Source organism: Littorina saxatilis, linkage group LG1 (genome assembly GCF_037325665.1).
Source record: "Littorina saxatilis isolate snail1 linkage group LG1, US_GU_Lsax_2.0, whole genome shotgun sequence".
NCBI classification, from domain to species: Eukaryota; Metazoa; Mollusca; class Gastropoda; order Littorinimorpha; family Littorinidae; genus Littorina; species Littorina saxatilis.
Window position 1 is genome coordinate 92,128,706 of NC_090245.1, and position 20,570 is coordinate 92,149,275.

At 48.1% G+C, this 20,570-nt stretch overlaps 2 protein-coding genes across 2 annotated transcripts in view; one reads left to right on the forward strand and one right to left on the reverse strand.

Annotated features, from left to right (window-relative positions):
- The window catches only part of LOC138950919 (uncharacterized), a 60,410-nt gene extending 58,608 nt beyond the window's left edge, over nucleotides 1-1,802 (forward strand). Inside the window, exon 9 of the mRNA XM_070322632.1 lies at nucleotides 1,672-1,802. The gene's annotated coding sequence lies outside the window, so the exon portion shown is untranslated. The remainder of the gene's footprint in view (nucleotides 1-1,671) is intronic.
- The window catches only part of LOC138953776 (3-hydroxy-3-methylglutaryl-coenzyme A reductase-like), a 146,836-nt gene that overhangs the window by 2,557 nt on the left and 123,709 nt on the right, over nucleotides 1-20,570 (reverse strand). The window contains exons 27-33 of the mRNA XM_070325718.1: nucleotides 4,819-4,890; nucleotides 4,384-4,489; nucleotides 3,547-3,653; nucleotides 2,381-2,585; nucleotides 1,666-1,824; nucleotides 631-785; nucleotides 6-85 (exon numbers count right to left, since the gene is read on the reverse strand). Coding sequence (XP_070181819.1) covers nucleotides 6-85; nucleotides 631-785; nucleotides 1,666-1,824; nucleotides 2,381-2,585; nucleotides 3,547-3,653; nucleotides 4,384-4,489; nucleotides 4,819-4,890 — 884 coding nt within the window. The remainder of the gene's footprint in view (nucleotides 1-5; nucleotides 86-630; nucleotides 786-1,665; nucleotides 1,825-2,380; nucleotides 2,586-3,546; nucleotides 3,654-4,383; nucleotides 4,490-4,818; nucleotides 4,891-20,570) is intronic.

Below are 20,570 nucleotides of genomic sequence, written 5' to 3' on the forward strand. Positions count from 1 at the left end.
AGAACTCTTGTTGATGCAGGCACCGGGGGCGGTCTTGGAGTGGTGCAGGGTGGGAACAGCTCCAGGTGCCAAGTTCAGCGTTGACCTGTAACATTGACAGTCCAGGTGTTACAAGACAAGTGTTAAGCCAGGTTCTCGGGTTATGTATGTTACAGATGTAAGGCTAAACAACAAAACAGTGCCAGCCTAGTACTACTAGTCTTGCAGGGAAAGCAGAGAAAAACATGATGCCATACTTAGTAACCGGGCACTGTTGTTCCTGGCTTCAACAACACAGCTTTAATCCTGCTACACTCCAGAAAAAAGAAAAAGAGTTGGGTACCAAATCCAACCATGCAAGAGACTGGGACCTTGCACATAGATGGCTAATTTTCATGAAGATTCTGACATTCAACGATAAACCCCTATCATTATTTATGCCGACAATACTTTTAAGTCTGTCAGAAACTGTGGGTATCAGACCGTTAACTCTGAACCCGACAATTTTATTTCTTCAGAAAATACTCTATCCTGAGATTACAAAATCGGTAATATTTCTAAATGAACAACATATGGACACTACTACCAATTCTCAACAATCCCCTGGAACAGGTAATTAAACACCCCCCCCCCCCCCAACACACACTGTACCTGTTGTGTTTGAGGTGACTTTTGACCAGATGACCTGCAGCTAGCGCTGACATAAGACTCAGCTCCCCTGCAAGGACGGTGGCGCAGACAATAGACGCCAACTGTTTGGCATTTTCACTGGGGCAATCTACGTTGGACCCCTTCACCCCAAGCATCTGAAGAAAAAAAGAAAGACTGTGACTCATGTTCATGGAATTTGTTTTACAGCCAATGCTATTTCCCCTGCTGCACCTCTTCCCAAAGCCTCTCCTTTCTTCTTCTTCTTTAACAGTATAACTCCGCACAAAGCCTCTCCTTTCTTCTTCTTCTTTAACAGTATAACTCTGCACAAAACCTCTCCTTTCTTCTTCTTCTTTAACAGTATAACTCCGCACAAAACCTCTCCTTTCTTCTTCTTCTTTAACAGTATAACTCCGCACAAAGCCTCTCCTTTCTTCTTCTTTAACAGTATAACTCCGCACAAAACCTCTCCTTTCTTCTTATTCTTTAACAGTATAACTCCGCACAAAACCTCTCCTTTCTTCTTCTTTAACAGTATAACTCCGCACAAAGCCTCTCCTTTCTTCTTCTTCTTTAACAGTATAACTCCGCACAAAACCTCTCCTTTCTTCTTCTTCTTTAACATTATAACTCTGCACAAAACCTCTCCTTTCTTCTTCTTTAACAGTATACCTTCGCACAAAACCTTTCCTTTCTTCTTCTTCTTTAACAGTATAACTCCGCACAAAGCCTCTCCTTTCTTCTTCTTCTTTAACAGTATAACTCCGCACAAAACCTCTCCTTTCTTCTTTAACAGTACAACTCCGCACAAAGCCTCTCCTTTCTTCTTCTTCTTTAACAGTATAACTCCGCACAAAGCCTCTCCTTTCTTCTTCTTCTTTAACAATATAACTCTGCACAAAACCTCTGAACAAACTTTTTTTTCTTCAAACACGAGGAAAGCACAGTAGAACCTATACTCAGCAAAGAATCTGGAGGGTAGTTCTACTCTTCTGTTCTAAAGAAAAGCACATGTTATCCCTGTGTTCTCCTTACCTCCAGACAGGCAGACTGCGGCGGCAGCACAGTTCCCCCACCCACAGTGCCCAGCTCCAGTGACGGCATGGTACAGGAGATGTAGACGTCTTCTCCCAGGGGTCCTGTCGGCCACATGAAGGTGATGCAGTTAGAGCTGGTGATCGTCTGGGCTGGATCCTGTTCAACACCATACAATAAAAAATTAATTACCCTGAAGAAGTCAGCTATCAACAGCTGACAAAATATTGGTAAACATAAAAACAAACAAAAATGAAACGCTGGTTCTTGTTGTGTTGTCTTTTGTTTTATAAATATAACCTGCATCATGAAATGCAAAGGAACCTTCTCAGGTTTCATCAGCTGAATGGCTCAGATGCACCCAAAGCGTACGGTTATTATGGTAGAGGGTCTATGTAAGGCATTTGGCAAACAGACTATGAAAAAGCTGCGCCATTTAATCATCTCAAGAGTATTAAGAGAGTTAAGACATTTTTGGACTGTTTTATATAATCAGATATTGTAAATTGTGATCAACACTGACATTTAAGCAAAACGATACTTATGTTCTAAAGCTCAAATACTGTGAAGGCAAACAATGCAGGAACAGGAGTAATGACAAAAGCACTGACATGTAGGTGTACCAAAAAATGTTGAACCATTGACATTTTTCACTTGAATGAACATAACATCAGGAACAATGACTGGTCCTAAACAAGCACAACCCCCTGCCTACCTGTCCAGTAGCGATGTAGATGGCAGTGACCATGTTTGCAGCGTGAGCGTTGAAGCCTCCCAGCACGCCGGCCATGGCAGAGCCCAGAAAGTTCTTCTTGAAGTTGAGCTCCACAAGAGCAGCAGACGTTGTCTTCAGCACTGACTGCACAATTCTGCCGGGGATCGTTGCACAGCACACAACTGATTTCCCCCGTCCTTCCACCCTGTCATAAATTTTTTTTTTTTAAAATGTCAGCTTCGTGTGTGAAACAAAGGCAGTTTCCTTAAAAAAGAATACTGATGTACTGTGTAAATATGACTGAATGCACATGACTCTAGACTAAAAATGTCTATATACCCATGCCTTCATTAGGAAATTTGTTTGGAGCATTCAATATATCTCAGTCTCGTGCTCCAAACATATTTCCTCATGGAGCAGACCTGCCATCCCCTGTGAAGCCTCAAATGTAACAATTTCGATTTTGTGTGTGGAAGAATTGTGTAGCAAATGGTGTATAAGTCTAGCGTTGTCTAAAATTTACTTGCATTTTTTTCAGAATGTATGTTATCTCGCGCACGAATATACATTTTTTTAAAAGTTTATTTAGAAAGCAGGAACATAATAATGCACATTTGAGAGTGTCTGCAGTGCCACTTTTCAGAGTGGAAATTTTTGTCTGGCCTATATTCTGACCACTACAAGCAGTGAGGAGCAGAAATGAGTACCAGGACTCACAAGAAAGAGGGAACTGTTGCATGCTTGTGATTGTTTTTTGAGCGTAGCAATTTTAAGCTTAGTGTTGCAATTTGTCAAAACATAGCATTACTTTGCTGAGAGCGAAACAGTTGGCAGTTCTGATGCAGACATTGATACATTGACATTTGTAGTTTTGTTTATGTGTATCAGGTTTATTTTCACATTTTCTATAAACCAAATATAGATTAGAATGAACATCCAACAAATTACACATATGTCTTTGTTCTGTTCTATTTCTTTCACATTTATTGATATGCAAAGGGCAAAGAACAGCAATACCACTGTTAATCTAAGTTCCAAGAAGATGGAAAGGACTTCAAAACAAGAATCACTCGTTTGCAAATCATTCAAAGCCTTTATCCCCCCTCCCCCCCTCCTCCCCCCCTCCTCCCCCTCCCCCCCCTCCCCCCTCCCCTTCTACTACTGACAAGTTGATGGCAGCAGATTTCTTGTCGGTACAGAAGTTGCCACTGAGGCTGATGACTTTCATGTTAGGAAAGATTGCCTGTAGCTCATTGAGTGCCTTCTCACAACCCTGTAATCATAGACAATGAAACAGTTAACACTACACTACAAGAACAGTTCATGTCACACTGTGTTACAAGTACATGACTAATAAAACTTGTTGGCCATTGAAATTCCACACTACAAAAATAGCTCGTAATATCGTGTCACAAGTATCTAAGTAATGAAACAGACACTTTGAGGGTTGAACAAAAACAATTGTGTGGCAGCAGCGATAAACCTGCAAATTCTCTGGCCGGATGCTGGCCAATAAAAAAACAAGCAAGTGTTGCGTCACAAACAGTGAAACTGCAGCTCCATCTGGGTACTAATTAATGGGTTTGAATCATTTCAAGGCAATTAGCCAGATGCTAATGTTTTGCTGACTGAAGCCTAAATGTGTTGCTAGGCAACACAATCGTTATACCAGTCATCTCAGAATCTATTCTGAATCAGATAAAGCTGTTGAAAAATACATTCCGAACGAGGAAAATTGTTTGGACACAGTATTGAGTAACGTCATAAGTTCAGTGACTGTTTGATGGCGAATAGACAAATAGAACATGCCTTTTCACACACAGAATTCTTTTGTATAGCAACGTTATCGCTGACAACGGCTTCATGTGCACAGTTGTAGACCTGTGTGTGACAAACAACAGAAATAAAAGAGCCATAGAAGACAGACAGGGAGACTGACAAAAGCAAGGCAAAGTTGGAGACGTGTGTGAGACAAACAACACAGTATGTGCAATTCAACTGACCTTTGATAGCATGTTCATGCCCATGGCATCGCCAGTAGTGGAAACAAAGCGAATGTAGACTTGATTATTACACAGGGACAACGTCAATTTCTCCAGACGAGCAAACCTGAGGTGAGAAAAACTAAAGTCAGGTTTTTCATCTTCCTCCGCACTTCAGGCTATATACATAACTTTGTGGGATTGTCCACTAAGCAGAGACTATAAAACTGGTCATTGCATACAATCATTGAAAAAAGTTTTGTTTACAAGATGAAAAGATCAAATTTCTGTTCAAGTGGACTCGGTTAACAGGTGGATAACATAAAACTAAGGATCATCAAGGCCTCTCTGATATGGTTTTGTTCATGGCATGATAAATGAGCAACACACACACACACACACACACACACACACACACACACACACACAGATGAACAAGTAAAAAGAACAGCGTACCTGCTGGTGGAGTCAAACCAGTCCTTGACCAACTCATAGTTGTCTCTGTTCTCCAGCCACCGAATGGCATCCCTGAAACACCATCACACAAACTCTCAACCCAACATGGAGCAGAACTAAATGATGTGTTTGTCTGTTTGTTTGTTAGTCCTGAAGAAGCTTCCATAAGCAAAAATTTGATTTAGTATGTCATGTGCTGTCCTTGTATTGGCGAGTACAGAATTCTTTTGTTTTTTTAAACTTTGTTCATCTTACCCACAGTCACTTTGTTGTTCAGACTATATCCTTGCATTTCCTACAACAAAAGGGGGATAATGTTGAACTTTAGCGTTGTAAATTCATAGCTCACAATCCACTGCAAAAAAAAGGAAATGAGACAGGGAAGAGAAAATAATTTTTTTTTAAATAAATAAATATAAGTGTAGTAGCGGAAAGTAAGCTTATAATCGAAAATTTTATAAGTAAATTTTCATTTGATTAATATACTTACCCGAATCACATTAAGCATTGACACAGTCTAAGATGCTAAGGTCTGAAAAGGCTACCCGTCTTAGGGAAGCAACCCAACCACAAAAAAGTGTAACTATAGCTATGGTAATGACCATGTACCCGGGGAGTTACCTCCCCTCCGGGGTACGTGACGTCACTTCCACTGCTACAACACGTGGCACATCATACGGCTTTAAAGAACTCTGAAAAACCATAAGCGGGGTTGGCGGGAGGGAATTAACTATGTGATTCGGGTAAGTATATTAATCAAATGAAAATTTACTTATAAAATTTTCGATTAAATTACATATTCTTACTCCGAATCACATCAAGCAGATAGCTTCAACAAGGCGGTGGGAAAGAAAAATCTAACTCACTCTCAAATCCTTGCCAGACACTGGCCCCCTGCAACCAGTGCAGGGAGAGCTCTGGAGCCGTCTTGCCGAACAGCAGCGATGTCTCTGAGGTAGAAGTTAATAAAAACATCGTCAGAGCGCCAGTACGCCGTGCGTAGCACCTCCTTCAGTCTCCTCGACCGTAAAACGGCCAAAGAGGAAGCCCAAGCCCTGGTTTCATGGGCTCGGGCCGAGCCAAGGGGAAAGACAGGCTGCGTCCCCCCTTTGTCCAAGTGACTCCACTCGTACGCTTGCCGAATGAGAGTAGACACCCACCGAGCCATAGTCGTCTTAGCGATATCTTTTTGTCTCACTGTGTTAAGGGAGATGAATAAAAGTTTTTGAAATTTCGATCTAAGAGGCTGTGAACGGGCAAGGTAGATGCCAAGGGCTCGAACAGGACAATTAACTGAATCCGGATCTCCAGGAGCCAGGATGTTCGTTAACGGTTTGATAAGGACCTGCGGGGATGTTTGATCCGGCGCTTGGTTCTTTGCCAGGAAATCTGGCCGAAAACTCAAAGACAAGGAGCCATCAGGCTCGTGAGAGATGTCCTCCGGACGTCCAGAGAGGGCATGGATCTCACTACCTCTGCGAGCAGATGCCAGTAACAGGAGAAAAAGCGCTTTGCGTGTAAGGTTAGGAAAGCTGGCATCTTGTAACGGCTCGAACTCTGCTGGACGCAGGAATTCAAGAATCAAGAAGAGGTCCCATTTGGGCATGGGAGTGCGAGACCTAATCTCCTTGAGGGCTGCACCCTTAATCACACCTGCAATGACGCCACTGACGTCAATAGAACGACCGATCTGTCGTAAGGTAACAGAGATGGCAGATCGCCTTACCCTCAAAGAGGAGGCAGAAGCTCCCTGAGAAGAAAGGTAAGAGAGGTGGTTTGCAACGTGCATAGAGCGTGGAGCTAACGCGTTCAACCCCTTGGCCTGACACCAGGTTGCCCAGGCCTTCCAGTGTGATGCATACACCGACGAGGTAGACGCTCTGTGAGAGCGTTGCACCAAGTCTAGTGTCTGTTCTGACGCTCCAGAACGCCTCAGAGAGGACCGTACAACCTCTACGCGTGAAGTTTCAGCAACTGGGGCTCTGCGTGAGGTATGCCGGTGCGAGGCTGCACCAGTTCCCCTCTCGCCAGTGAGAGAGGAATGGGAGGGCCATGGGCGAGTCTCAGCAGGTCCGCGAACCATGCCTGACAGGGCCACCAGCAGCAGTGATGGACCCTCGAGTTTCGCCTTCCGAATTACTCGGCCGAGTAATTGGAAGGGAGGAAAGGCGTAAGCCTCCAGCCCCGTCGAAGGAATGTCCAATGCATTCGTCTGCCAAGCCTCGGGATCCGGGAATGGCGAGACAAAGATCGGAAGCCTCTTCGAAAATCTGGTGGCAAAGAGGTCCACTAGAGGCTTCAGGACGAGGGCCCAAAGACGAAGCAGTGCCCCATGAGTGATCGTCCACTCTGATTGAAGCACTCTGTCGGAGCGACTGAGCGCATCCGCCAGAGTGTTCAAGCTCCCCGGAAGGTACCTGGCCGTGAGAGTGATCTGGTGTTGCCAGCACCAGACCAGAATCTCGAAGGTCCTGCTCGAGAGAGACGGGGACCGCGAACCCCCCTGCTTGTTCAAGTAAGCTGCCACAGTCGTGTTGTCTGTAAAAAGACGAACATGCTTGGCTTGAAGGGAGGGCCGAAACTCCGCCAGAGCTAGAGCCATAGCCTCTAGCTCCAGCAAGTTGATATGCCAACGGCTCTGCTCTGCTGACCACAGGCCCGACGCTGTCTGTCGGTCTGTGTGCGCCCCCCACCCCAGCAGAGACGCATCTGTGAAAAGGTCCGTGTCTGGGGGGGGGGGGGGGGCAAGGCGATCGGCACACCCCTGCAGACCCAATCCGTGTCCAACCACGGAAGGGTCGCTGACTGAAACCATCCCTGGAGAGGGACGAGGGCGTTCCAGTCCACACAGGGAGAGTCCACGTACGGCTTCAGTGCGAACTGAAAAGGCCGCTTGTGAACTCTGCCCAGGGGCACCAAGAGAGCCATAGACTCCATCTGCCCCAAGATGGAGGCCAGAGTCCGGAGGGAAGCCCGCAGGAGCGGCAAAGTGGAGCGAATCTGAGCTTGGAGCTTGTCCACCCTCCTCAGGGAGGGTTGGACAGTCCAAGGAACCGTGCTGAATGACATCCCCAAATAAGTGAACGTCTGTGACGGAATCAACTCTGACTTTGCTCGGTTGATCGAAAAGCCCAGCAAGTGGGCTTGACGAAGAACCGACTGGGTATGACTCGAGCAACCTGTCCGGCTTTGGTTCAGGATGAGCCAATCGTCCAGATATGCCCGTAGTCGAATACCCTGCGACCTCACCAGTGCGCATAACTGTCTCACCACCATGGTAAAGACCCACGGTGCGAGAGACAGCCCGAAAGGGAGAGCGCGGAACTGGTAGACCTGATCGCCCCACCGGAAACGGAGCCATTTCCTGTCGGACGGGTGCACAAGAATGTGAAAATATGCATCTGTCAGGTCGATGGAGGTCGCCCAGTCTCCTGGGCGGAGGGAGTCTCTGACCGATGCAGGCGTCTCCATCTTGAACCGTATCGTTCTCAAGAAGGTATTGAGATGCGATAGATCCAGGACGGGACGCTACGCTCCTGAGGCCTTGGGAACGGTGAAAAGCCGCCCGTAGAACCCGAGGGAGCTGTGGTCCAAGACTCTCTCCACCGCGCCCTTCTGCACCAGAGCAGCAATTTCCGCCTGAAGAACGGACTTTGCTTCCGGTGAGGAGGGGGGCTTGAAGACCGGCGGACGCCGGGACAGAGGTGCCTTTCTTTCTTGCCAGAGAAGGCGAAAGCCCGATCTCACAACGCCCACAATCCACTGGCTATGTACAGAGACCAGCCAATGAGACCGGGAACACTTCATTGGGGGTGAGGTTTGCTGCTAGAGCCGCCTCGCCCCCTACCCGACGCTGATCTCTTTCTCGAGCCTCGAGAAGGAGGTCGTGCATGCTTCGAACCGGAAGGCTTGGACGAGCCAGAGGCCTGAGTTGGCTTGGGCTGAGACGGCTTGGCCTGCTTCATCGCTTGTAGAGAGAAGTCAGAGAACTGCTGATCTCTGTTTGACTGAATCTCTGTTCTTCTGGCATTAAAAACCAGACGGCCGAACAGAGACCCCTCTACCACGGGAGGAGCTCTCAAGGTGTCGCGCGTCGACTGCTCAGTAAACTGCGAGTGCGCGAGGAACAAGTCCCTCCGACACATGACAGTATGAGCATACTGCAGAGAAGCCAAGCGCATCTGCTCCTCATTCACCCTGGCTAGGGCGGAGAGGAGAGTGGAGACGTCATCAGCATCCTGTTCAACAGCGAGAACAAAGGGATCCAGAGACTCAGTCAGAGACCTGGAGAGCGTTCTGATGATTGTTTCCGAGATGGAGGCGAGCTCCAAGAGCTGACGACTGATCTCCTCTGAAGCAACAAGGGTGTGATCCGGCCAGACCACGCCCGAGTCGTTCTTGATCGGCTTAGCCAGAAGAGGAAGCATTTCCTGTGTCACCGACAGCGGTGCACGCGGAAGCGCAAAGGAAGTGACCAAGTTCCGACCAGGCTTCGGCAAGGAAAACTTCTTGTGGCCAGTAGGGACAAAGGTTGAAGCCTGTGTGTCCGAAGCCAGCCAAGGCTGAGCCTGTTCCGGAACCGGACCGTAAGGAACGAGAAACGGAACAGGAACGTTAGGGTACCCCCTTCCTCCCGAAGCAGGCCGAGCCAAAACCTGAGAAAGTTGGTACGCCACCGAAGGAGACTCAACGAAACGGAAGTGAGAAGCATCCTCCTTCGCGTAACAAAAATCCGCCATCGCCGACGGCGCGGCGGAAACGGAAGCGGCCGACGCTGAAGCCCCCTCCGGGAAGTACCTGGAAGTCACCTCCACCGCAGCTTCAAGCGCAGCCCGAAGCTGTGACGGAAATCCAGAGCGTGATTGTTCGCTGACTACCGACTGCGTGTCAGAATAGTCAAGCGAGGCACACTGACCGAAGTCAACAGAACAGGCAGCAGGATGGTGAACGGGATAACCGGAAACCGGAAACCCCTCCGGCCGGAAAACATCCTGACTCATCCCCTGACTGGCAGGGAGAAAAGAGCAAGAGGACGGAACTTCCGGAGCTGCCGGAACTGAACAGTTTGTTTGTTTGTTTGCTTAACGCCCAGCCGACCACGAAGGGCCATATCAGGGCGGTGCTACTTTGACATATAACGTGCGCCACACACAAGACAGAAGTCTTAGCACAGGCTTCATGTCTCACCCAGTCACATTATTCTGACACCGGACCAACCAGTCCTAGCACTAACCCCATAATGCCAGACGCCAGGCGGAGCAGCAACTAGATTGCCAATTTTAAAGTCTTAGGTATGACCCGGCCGGGGTTCGAACCCACGACCTCCCGATCACGGGGCGGACGCCTTACCACTAGGCCAACCGTGCCGGTGGAACTGAACAGGAAGTCGACACAACCCCAGAAAGGTGAAGAGAAGACTGTCCTGAAAGTCCGTAGGACGTATGCTGTTCCTCACTCACTGACATCCGAGTAGGAGCGGCAGGAGGAGGAACAGCAAACCCGGGCGGAGCCGGAAAGGCAACGGACGAAGCCGCATAAAGCGGAAGCGCCTGTTGCGTTGACTGAGGCCGGAAGCCAGAACGCCCGAAGGCCAGTCCGCGGTCAACCCCAGCCATGACCTCTGCGGGTACATGGGATGGAGGACCTTCACTTCCGGGAAAACCCGGAAGTGCGACTCCCGAAAACGGAAGCCACCCTTGCCCAGAAACGGCCGTGCACTCAATGTGAATTGGCCGAGAAAGAGCAGAAGTTTGGTAGTGAACCTGCGACCAAGAACTGTGACCCAAAAGGGAGCGTCCGGTGGCTTCACGAGAGCCGGTGGAGCAGTTCGACTTACCGTCCATGCTCCCCGAGCGAGCAGAAGACGAAGCTGAAGGGCCAGCGTCACGGGAAACCGTCGCCGACGGAAACACCAACGACGGTGCGTCACCAGACCTGTTTATCCCCCCAAATGAAAATCAGGAATGCAACTGGTACTTTTCAGTAATTTGAGGCATCTTTCAGTAATCCCACAACAACACAATCCCACAACAACACAAGACACCTGATATATATAATAATGCAAGTTAACAAAGACAAGTGTACTTTATCTAAAAAAAAAACCACACATAATATTCAGGGCGGAGCAAGAAAGCCAGAGGGGGGGTTACAACCTGGGGGCTAGGGCTAGGGGGGGTCTGGGGGGCAAAGCCCCCCTGAAACTGAAGAACTTTAGCTATTTTATAACCATTTGTGGCTTATCCTTGATTTTAAACATGATCAACTGGTGTCAGCAGCCACTCATTATTTGTTTTAAAGTTAGTATTAAATAATGGCAATTTATCTTCATTGATATCTGCTTCCGACAACAACAAAAAATTCAGACAGAAAATGTTGTTAGTTTTTTTTCACAGACAGAAAAAAACTGTTTGTTTTTTTTGACAGTCGGGGGAGGGGGGGGGGGTTCCGGAACTCCTGTAACACCCCCCCCCCCCCCTAATCCGCCCCTGGACTATTTACAGTCACGATGTATGTGAACAAAACCACCTTACATTCTGTCACATCAGACATCATGCATTAAAACCAGTCATAATACACGGCTCACGAATTCTGCCCAAAACCACCGCTTCAGTTTGTCCAGCTGCATGCTGTAATTTGACCCGCCAGGCTAGTGATAAGAGCTGAGGCTGGCAGCGAGTGTTTCTAGGTCACTCCTTGGATCTGGAATTCGTTCTGTTTTCTGTATTGAGGAGTACACTGGTCTGCTGCTGTCTCCTGTGTTTTCAAAGGGGATTATCTTCTACATCACAGTTGTTGTGCCGATATCAATTGCTGGTGTGTGTTTTATAATGTGACCGACAGATTTCCGACAACACCCTTTAGAGTAATGTAATTTAGACAGAAGTATAACCTGTGTATAGTCTATTTTCTGTGTTGTGGAGTATATTGGTCTGCTGCTGTCTCTTGTGTTTTCAAAGTGGATTATCTTCTACATCACGATTTTTGTGCCGATATCAATTGCTGATGCCAATTGCTATGTGTGTGTGTAGTATTATGTGACTGACAGATTACTGAGCACTCTTTATCATAATGTAACTTAGACAGAAATATAACCCGTGTATAGTCTATTTTCTGTGTTGTGGAGTACACTGGTCTGCTGCTGTCTCTTGTGCATCACGATTTGTGTGCCGATATTATTTATGATTCCAGTTGCTTGATGTGTGCTCTTTAGTATGTGACTGAGAGATTTCCGAGGACACTCTTTATTATAATTTATTGAGACAGAAATAAAACTAGCATATAGAGAAGCTTCTGCACAAAAATGGATGCCACAGTGCACTGGGAATCAAGTCATATAGAAAAACTAAATGCTCTTTGTAGAATCTGTGGTGAAAGATCTCAGAGAAAAAGGGACAGCAAACCTGCTAAATTATGTGTTAACTTTGCCTGCCATGCAAACAACTCCCAAGAAATTGAAGAAATAAAAACAAAGAAAAGAAAAAAAGGTGCTATTGACTATTGTAAATAATGTAACAGGAGAGAGTACAGGTCAACACATTGTTTGTATATATGTTCTGCGCGTTCTTAGAATCCGGTTTCATTCTAGAATGGACCGGGTCCAGGTTGGAATTCTAACCCTGCGCAAGTACAGGGGTGCCATTCTAGAATGAAACCCTTGTTGCTGGTCCATTCTAGAATCGGCCGTGCGCAAGGTTGGAATTTGGGTCCAAGTTGGAATAGTCATTTCAGTTAGACTATCACACAGCCAAAGCCACAAATGTGGATTTTCTGTTTGTTTTTGTTTTTTGTGTGTTTGGTTGGGTTTTTTTTCTCGGGTTTTTTACACTTTACTCAAAGACATTGTGAATTGGGATTGTGATGTTCTGAAAGTGATTACGATTTTGAGAAACACTCAGCACTGATCGCTACGAACGGAAATTTCCGGACTGACAGTGTTTTGCAGATCTCGCTTGTAACTTTTAATCTTATTCATATACATGAAGAGTTTAAAACGTGGGCATATCACAGTTTGGAAGCAGGAATTCTGATAGATTAAATAAAAACTGTCAAACTTTTAGGCATGGAATTCCCCTTTGAGAGCATTTGTTGTGGTAGTAGCCTACTACTATTATGAATTGCTTTCAATGTTTTCCCATAATATTATAAAACCAGACAAAAGTTGTTGTTGATTTCTGTTTTTGTTAATGTCAACTTTTTTTTAAAACCTGTGACAACAGCTCTATAACTCACTCTGTCCTTCTGTTGGTCTGTCTGTCGGTTAGTCGGTCTGGCCGTCTGTCTGTCTGTCTGTCTGTCTGTCAAAAAAATTGTCAAAAAACCGGACATTTCCGAGAGGGAGACAGCGCTGACATTGCAAGCGGCCGCAACCGGCTCTCATCACAAAAACAACTGCCCTGCAAACATTACCGCCCTGGTAGTCCCCCTTGCTATGGTCTGCCTTTGTTTATTGCGTACTCAGGAGTGTCAACTTTCTTGACATGACATGACATCGCAAGATCGCCAAAGGATTTTTTCAGGGGTAGACAAATCAGCCCCATTTTATCAAAGGGAAGGTGCAGGTGGAGATAATTCAAGGGAAGACAACTCTGTCTTACCTACAAACATTACGGCCCCCTTTATTCACTCTCGCGATGCTTCACGCATGTCAACTTTCCTCAGAATGGACCAGCAACAAGGGTTTCATTCTAGAATGGCACCCCTGTACTTGCGCAGGGTTAGAATTCCAACCTGGACCCGGTCCATTCTAGAATGAAACCGGATTCTAAGAACGCGCAGAACATATATATCCAATAGGTAACTGAGTGCAAACCAAAATCGAAAATTTTTAATTAAGTTTTCATTTGATTAATATACTTACCCGAATCACATGATTAGCATTGACACACTTGGAGATGCCTAGGTCTGATAAAAGCTACCCGTCTAGGTATAAGGGAAGCAACCCCAACTAAAAAAGTGACAGCACCATGGTACTTGCCACACTAGGTTGCCTCCCCTTAGGGTGAGCTACGTCACCATTGGTGCCTGGTACCACGTGATACACAGATCAATCGACTTATAGAATACTAAGAAACTATAAAACGGGGCAGGCGGGAGGGAATTACCCATGTGATTCGGGTAAGTATATTAATCAAATGAAAATTTAATTAAAAATTTTCGATTAAATTACATATTCTTACTCCGAATCACATGATTAGCAGATAACTCCAACAAGGTGGTGGGTAAGATCAAAAAGTTCAAACTCACTCTTAAGTACTGGAGAGACATCCTCCAGCTGCCACCAAGGCAGTAATGGACCGAGATCCATACTGCCAGACGGCAGCAATGTCTCCCTACGAAAACTGATAAAGACGAAAGCCGAGCGCCAGTAAGCTGTGCGCAGGACGTCATCCAACCTCCTAGACCGTAAAACGGCCGAGGAGGAGGCCCAGGCCCTGGAAAATGAGCTCGGGCCGAGCCAAGGGGAAAGATAGCAGATAGCTACGCCAAGGCGGAGGGAAAGAAAATCCCTTGCCAAAAACTGGCCCACTGCCAAAAGTCAGGAAAGGACCCGGTGAGAAAGAAAACATCTAACTCACTCTAAAACCCTTGCCAGGAACTGGCCCACTGCCAAATGACAGAGAGAGGACCGAGAACCATCCTGATTGACAGCCGCAATGTCTCTCAGGCAAAAAATGCGAAAGACAACATCAGAGAGCCGGTAAGCTGTGCCCAGCACTTCTTCCAATCTCCTGAACCGTAACACAGTCCGGAAAAAGACCCAAGCCTTGAATAAACCCGAGCCGAGTAGAGGGAAAGACAAGCTGACGCCCCCCCCCCCCCCTTTCTATTGGAAGGAAATGCTAATGGCCTGGAAATGCTCCGTGAGTAAGAGTCCAACTCAATGAGAAAATCTCAAAAGGAGACGGTCACCAGTCGTCCTCTACCGGTCCCTGCGAAAGCAGAGAGAGGGGTAAAAAGAGGAAGCAGCGACCTAAGATAGTGCGTAATCACCGGAAAGCGGAAACCGCCGTGGCCAAAGCTTGATGTGACCGGTGACCCTAAACGAAATGACAAAAAGTCAGTGTTCGCAGAGCAGTCGGCTTGTAGGTAAATGAATGAAACTCAAAAACCTAAACCAGAAAACAAGACTGGAAAGGAAAACGGAAAACCGTGAAGCCAACCAGCCATAAGACTCCCTGAACAAGAGTTCTCAGGGAAAAGGCTTGAAGTAAAATTCGCGGCAGACCAAACCCAGAAAAAATTCCTGAGTTTAGCTGAAAAGCCAAACGCGTCTGATTACCTCAGAATCGAGCGTCAGACACGGAAAACAACTGGCAAGCGTCCGTAATAGTTGTAAGTGGTAGAAGGGAGACCGTAACAGGCAACCCAAACCACCGGAAGTCGCCCCGACTCGCCTCATGCCAGGATGAGGGAGAAGAGGGAGACACAAATCTAGGTACACGGAGACCGTAGTCGCCCGTGCCAGTCAAGAGACTATTACCCGGGCTAAGGCTGAGCGCCGTAACGCCCGTAGACCGGCCCTAAAAGATGCTGGACTAAAAGCCCGCACCCAGAAAACCGGAACATTAACTAGACTTCTGCCGAAAGGAGAGGGTTAGCCAATAAAGCTGAGAAAGTGATAGGCCACAAGAAAGGCTCCTCACCATGCATTGCCAAAACCAATGCAAACTCAGGAAAATCTGAATGTAACTTCCGAGGCCAACTCAAGTAAACCTTAAGCTTGGACGAAACACTCGAACAAGTCCGATCGCTAGAGAAGGACAGAGTCCAACTCGGCGAAAGACCCGCTAGGACCGAGTCCATAAAAAACAAACAACAGCCACCACCGCCAACGGGAGGAATGGCTGTTGCGCCAGCATAGGCTAAAAAAAAACCCGGATGCCCTAAGACCAGCTGTTGTTCCAATACCGACTACGACGTCTGAGAAAGAACAACCTCTCCGGTTAAAGCCTGAGCTGAGGACTTAGCCTGAAAGGGCTGAGTCTGCTTAAGTAGAGCCTGTTTTGCTGCTTCAAATCTTGAAGAGCAAAGGAAGAGACCTGAAGGTCCCTATGAGTCTCTATCTCCTACCTCCTGACCTCCAAAGCCAGGAGGCCTAAGAGAGACCCATCCACCAAGGGTGAAGAACTAAGGGAGTTTCTCGTTGATTCCGCATAAAGCTAGGCATGGGAGAGAAACAGAACCCGTCTGTACATGACCGAAAGGACAATGTGCAGAGAGGACAACCTCCTCTGTTCTAAATTCACCCCAGCAAAGGTGGATAATGCGTCCCCTGCATCCTGCTCTTTACTGAGTGTAAAGGTCACCAAGGGCTCCATAAAGGAGTGTCTCCGAAAAGGAAGCGAGTTCCAAAAGCTGTCTGCCCATTTCCTCCGGGGGGAAGAGAGTCCGCTCAGAGAGCTAGGGACTGAAATTGTTCCCCGAAGGCTTCGTACAACCGAAGGGGTTCCGGCGTGACCAGCAAAGGTGCACGCGGAAGGGCAAACGGCGACAGCAAATTCCGGGACGTCTTGGGCAAAGGCAACTTCCTCTGAGCCGCTAATGGCCCGAAAGAAGAAGCCTGCGCAGGAGAGGCAAACCAAACCCGTGCTAGTTCCATAGCTGGCCGTGAGGACAGTAAAGAAACCGGCACTAGAGGCAGCCGCTGCTGGAAGACAAGGGTTTGGTAAAGCTGGGAGAGAGTAAAACGGCCACCAAAGGAGAAACCTTAAAACGGACGTAGCCTTCCCTCTCTCTCGCCGACTGGGAACCAGTCCTTGTCGAAAAGGCATCTGCAGACGCAATTTTGACAAATAAACCTTTCCAGGTAAGATCTGGAAGTGACTTCCTCCGCCGCTTCAAGAGCAACCTTGACGCGGGACGAAAACCCCGGGAGCGTCTGATACCCTCAACCGAACGAGAGTCCGACACGTTAAAAGAGGGGGCTGGCAAAAAGGCCGTAAGAGCCCGAGACAGACGCTGAGCGGGGGAGGCCGGAGCCTGAAGCCCTTTTCTGCCAGTCAACGGCCCAACCTCACCCCTGACTAAGAGGAGGATGAGAGGCGTCGAAGACCAAAGGCACAGGGAGTGAGGAGATCAGCAGAACCCACCACTGAAGTGTGTGGTAGCTGCTAATCCGCCTGAGGCAGGAAGCCTGCAAGCCCAAAACCGTGTCCCACATCGCCGACGACCAAGAGGAAGTGACGGGAATGAAACCGGAAACGCCGGGAGGAGCCGGGAGTGCAGCAGACACAGAGGCACCATGCCAGAGCTGGTGCTGCACAAACTGATGGCTGAAGCCCGGTAACCAATAGGTAAACCCTAGGCCCGAAACGGCAGGGACAGCGACATGTTCGCTGCCGAAGGACCTATACTTCCGACAAGCGCCGGAATCGCAACTGTCGCGGGCGACTGCTGACAAAATTCTAGGCTCAAACCGGATGGGACCATAGCAGGTCCACTAACCGGTGAGCCCACACTTCCGGCCGGACTGCCGCCGTAAGACAAGGCTCAAACTGAACGTGACAGTAGCCTGTGCACTAACCAGTGAACCTACGCTTCCAGCCGGAACCGGAAGCACAGCTGTTGCGTACGACTGCTGCCGTAGGGCAAGGTTCAAAACCGGAACGTGACAGCAGTCTGTGCACTCACCAGTGAACCTACACTTCCGGTCGGAACCGGAAGCAGCGCTGTCGCGGACGACTGCTGAAGTAGGGCAAGGCTCGAACCAGAAGTGACAGTAGCCTGTGCACTAACCAGTGAACCTACACTTCCGGCCGGAACCGGAAGCTCAGCTGTCGCGGACGACTGCTGACGTAGGGTAAGGCTCAAACCGGACATGACAGCAGCCTGTGCACTGACCGGTGAACCTACACTTCCGGCCGGAACCGGAAGCGCAGCTGCCACGGGCGACTGCTGACGTAAGGCAAGGCTCGAACCGGACGTGAACGTAGTCTGAACACTAGCCGGTGAACCTTTTACTTCCGGCCGAAGCCGGAAGCAGCTGTCGCGGACGACTGCTGACGTAGGGTAAGGCTCAAACCGGACGTGTCAGCAGCCTGTGCACTACCGGTGAACCTACACTTCCGGCCGGAACCGGAAGCGCAGCTGCCGCGGACGACTGCTGACGTAAGGCAAGGCTCGAACCGGATGTGAACGTAGTCCGATCACTAGCCAGTGAGCCTTTTACTTCCGGTCGAAGCCGGAAGCAGCTGTCGCGGACGACTGCTGACGTAAGGCGAGGTTCGAGCCGGACGTGAACGTAGTCTGATCACTAGCCGGTGAACCTCTGCTTCCGGGAACCGGAAGCGCAGCTGCCGTAAACGGCTGCTGCAGACACCAACCTTGCTGTGGCCGGATCCCCGGAGGGACATGCACTGTTGCGCTACCGCAAGCGGAAGGCAACAAATGCCGGCCAGGAAGAGGAGAAGAAGGTCCCCGCGGGACCGTCCAGAAAAGTCACGGCGGACAGCAGCCTGGTCCAGAGAAGACCCGGAGTCTGAAGGCACAGGCATCAAAAGACGCCAAGGAGAGAATGTCGCCTAACCCCCAGGCGGGGGGCAGAGCTGGCGACGATGTCCGCCGCGGCAAAGCCTCGCGAACGAGGGAATCTATTTCTGGAAATAAGCAAAAGATAAGAGTAGACCCCAGAGCACTAGACTCTGGAGCTGAAACAGTCGTAAAACGACAGCCTTAGAGGCAAAGACGGACGGCTGAGAGCCAGACGGCAAATCGTCCGTAGCAGAAATCGGCACAGAAAAACGTAAAAAATTTTTTAATCCTGTGCCAAAACAACAACGACAGAGTTCTTCAAAAGAAGAGGATGCTGAGGATTAGAGCTTAGCAGGGCCCAAGCCCTAACCCTCGGCCTTAGCTCCCTCTAATTCTCATTGACGGCCATGTAAACGCCGAGAGAAAAATAAACAAACAACTGAAACTAGCAAAGTCCGAACGGACACAAACATTTCAGAAGCAAGCAAAGAGGGCAGCTAAAACCAGCTTAGGAGCTACCAAAGGCAGCTAAACAACAAGCTATACAAAGAGTTAAGCGTCCGAGTACGGACGAAAAATCAACATAGCAAACAACAACGTGCTAGCGAAAAATGGCGACCAAGAAGGAAGCCACAACCACTGAAAATAGCCAAGTCCGAACGGACGCAAACATTTCAGAAGCAAGCACGCAAACAAACTAACACAAGCGTAGTAGCTACGAAAGGCAGCTAAACAACAAGCTACAGAAGCGTTAAGCGTCCGAGGACGGACGAAAACATCAACATAGCAAACAACAACATGCTAGCGAAAAATGGCGACCAAGGAGGAAGCCACAACTACTGAAATTAACCAAGTCCGTACGGACGCAAACATTTCAGAAGCAAGCAAGCAAACAAGCTAACACAAGCGTAGTAGCCACTAAAGGCAGCTAAACCACACGCTACAAAAGCGTTAAGCGTCCGAGAACGGACGAAAAGACGTCAACATAGCAAACGCCAGGTGTTAGCAAAATGGCGACCAAGAGGAAGCCAACAGCCACTGAGAACTTCAAAGTCCAACAGACGTAAGAAATTCTCAGCAGAAGACAAAAACAAGTCAAAGACTATAAAGGAAAGATCTCACCAGCTGCAAAGCCAGCAAGAAGACGGGCGCCGTGGCCGGTGGGTGTCAGCAGACACAAAAACAGCCAGAGCAAAGCAAAACACGACCTGTCCTCTCAAGTGATAGAAGTCGATTGATCTGTGTATCACGTGGTACCAGGCACCAATGGTGACGTAGCTCACCCTAAGGGGAGGCAACCTTGTGTGGCAAGTACCATGGTGCTGTCACTTTTTTAGTTGGGGTTGCTTCCCTTATACCTAGACGGGTAGCTTTTATCAGACCTAGGTATCTCCAAGTGTGTCAATGCTAATCATGTGATTCGGAGTAAGAATATGTAATTTAATCGGACAGTAACATTTCTGGTAGCTAATACTAGGCGAATAAGGAATGGATAAACCAGTGGCACAAAGAACTGACAAACGGCCTTTGGCTCGCTAACTGTCTGTGTGAACCAACACGAAACTGGAGTACGCGCCGCAGACAGTGTGGAACCAGTCTGTTTATTGACCCCGACCTCCACAGCGCTAATGACGTGTTTTCCAAAATTCAGTGAGTGATTCGTAGAGAGGCTAAACTGTAGTCACGCTAATACCTAATTTCTTCTATCACAAATCTTACATGCACCACACAGCATGGGTGGAAGTTAGTGCTTGTTTGTGTTGTGTACATGTGACTGTGCTGTAAGACGTGTAGAATGCATGCATTATAACGGGCTTAGTGCAAATCACCCTCACATTTCTCCAGGAGTGTTTGGTGTCTATGTAAACTGTGTTCACTGGACTATGCGATGAGATCAAGAGCGTTGCAACTGCATGAATGGGAAGATTATTTTGTCTATTGAAACAAAGGCAGTGTGTTTCCCCGCGCAGACTGAAAGAGCAGTATCAGCCCGCTGACAGCTGGGGTATCGCGTAACAGCATGCTCGCCTCTGGCAGCTCTGGGTGGCTCGCAGGCCGCTCAGGAGATTAGATCCGCGGTAGCGCAGCTGGTGTTGCTAAAAGTAAAGAGGCAAGCTATGCGCGGCCGTGAATAACACTCTCCAGAAGCTACCTTTAAATTTAGAGGACCGATTCGTTTATTTCATTTAAACATTTTCTTTTAAGTTTTTGATTGAAAGAACTGTGATCTTTGCTATATTGGATAAATATTAATGGAGATCAGTTTTAGACTCAGAAGAAAG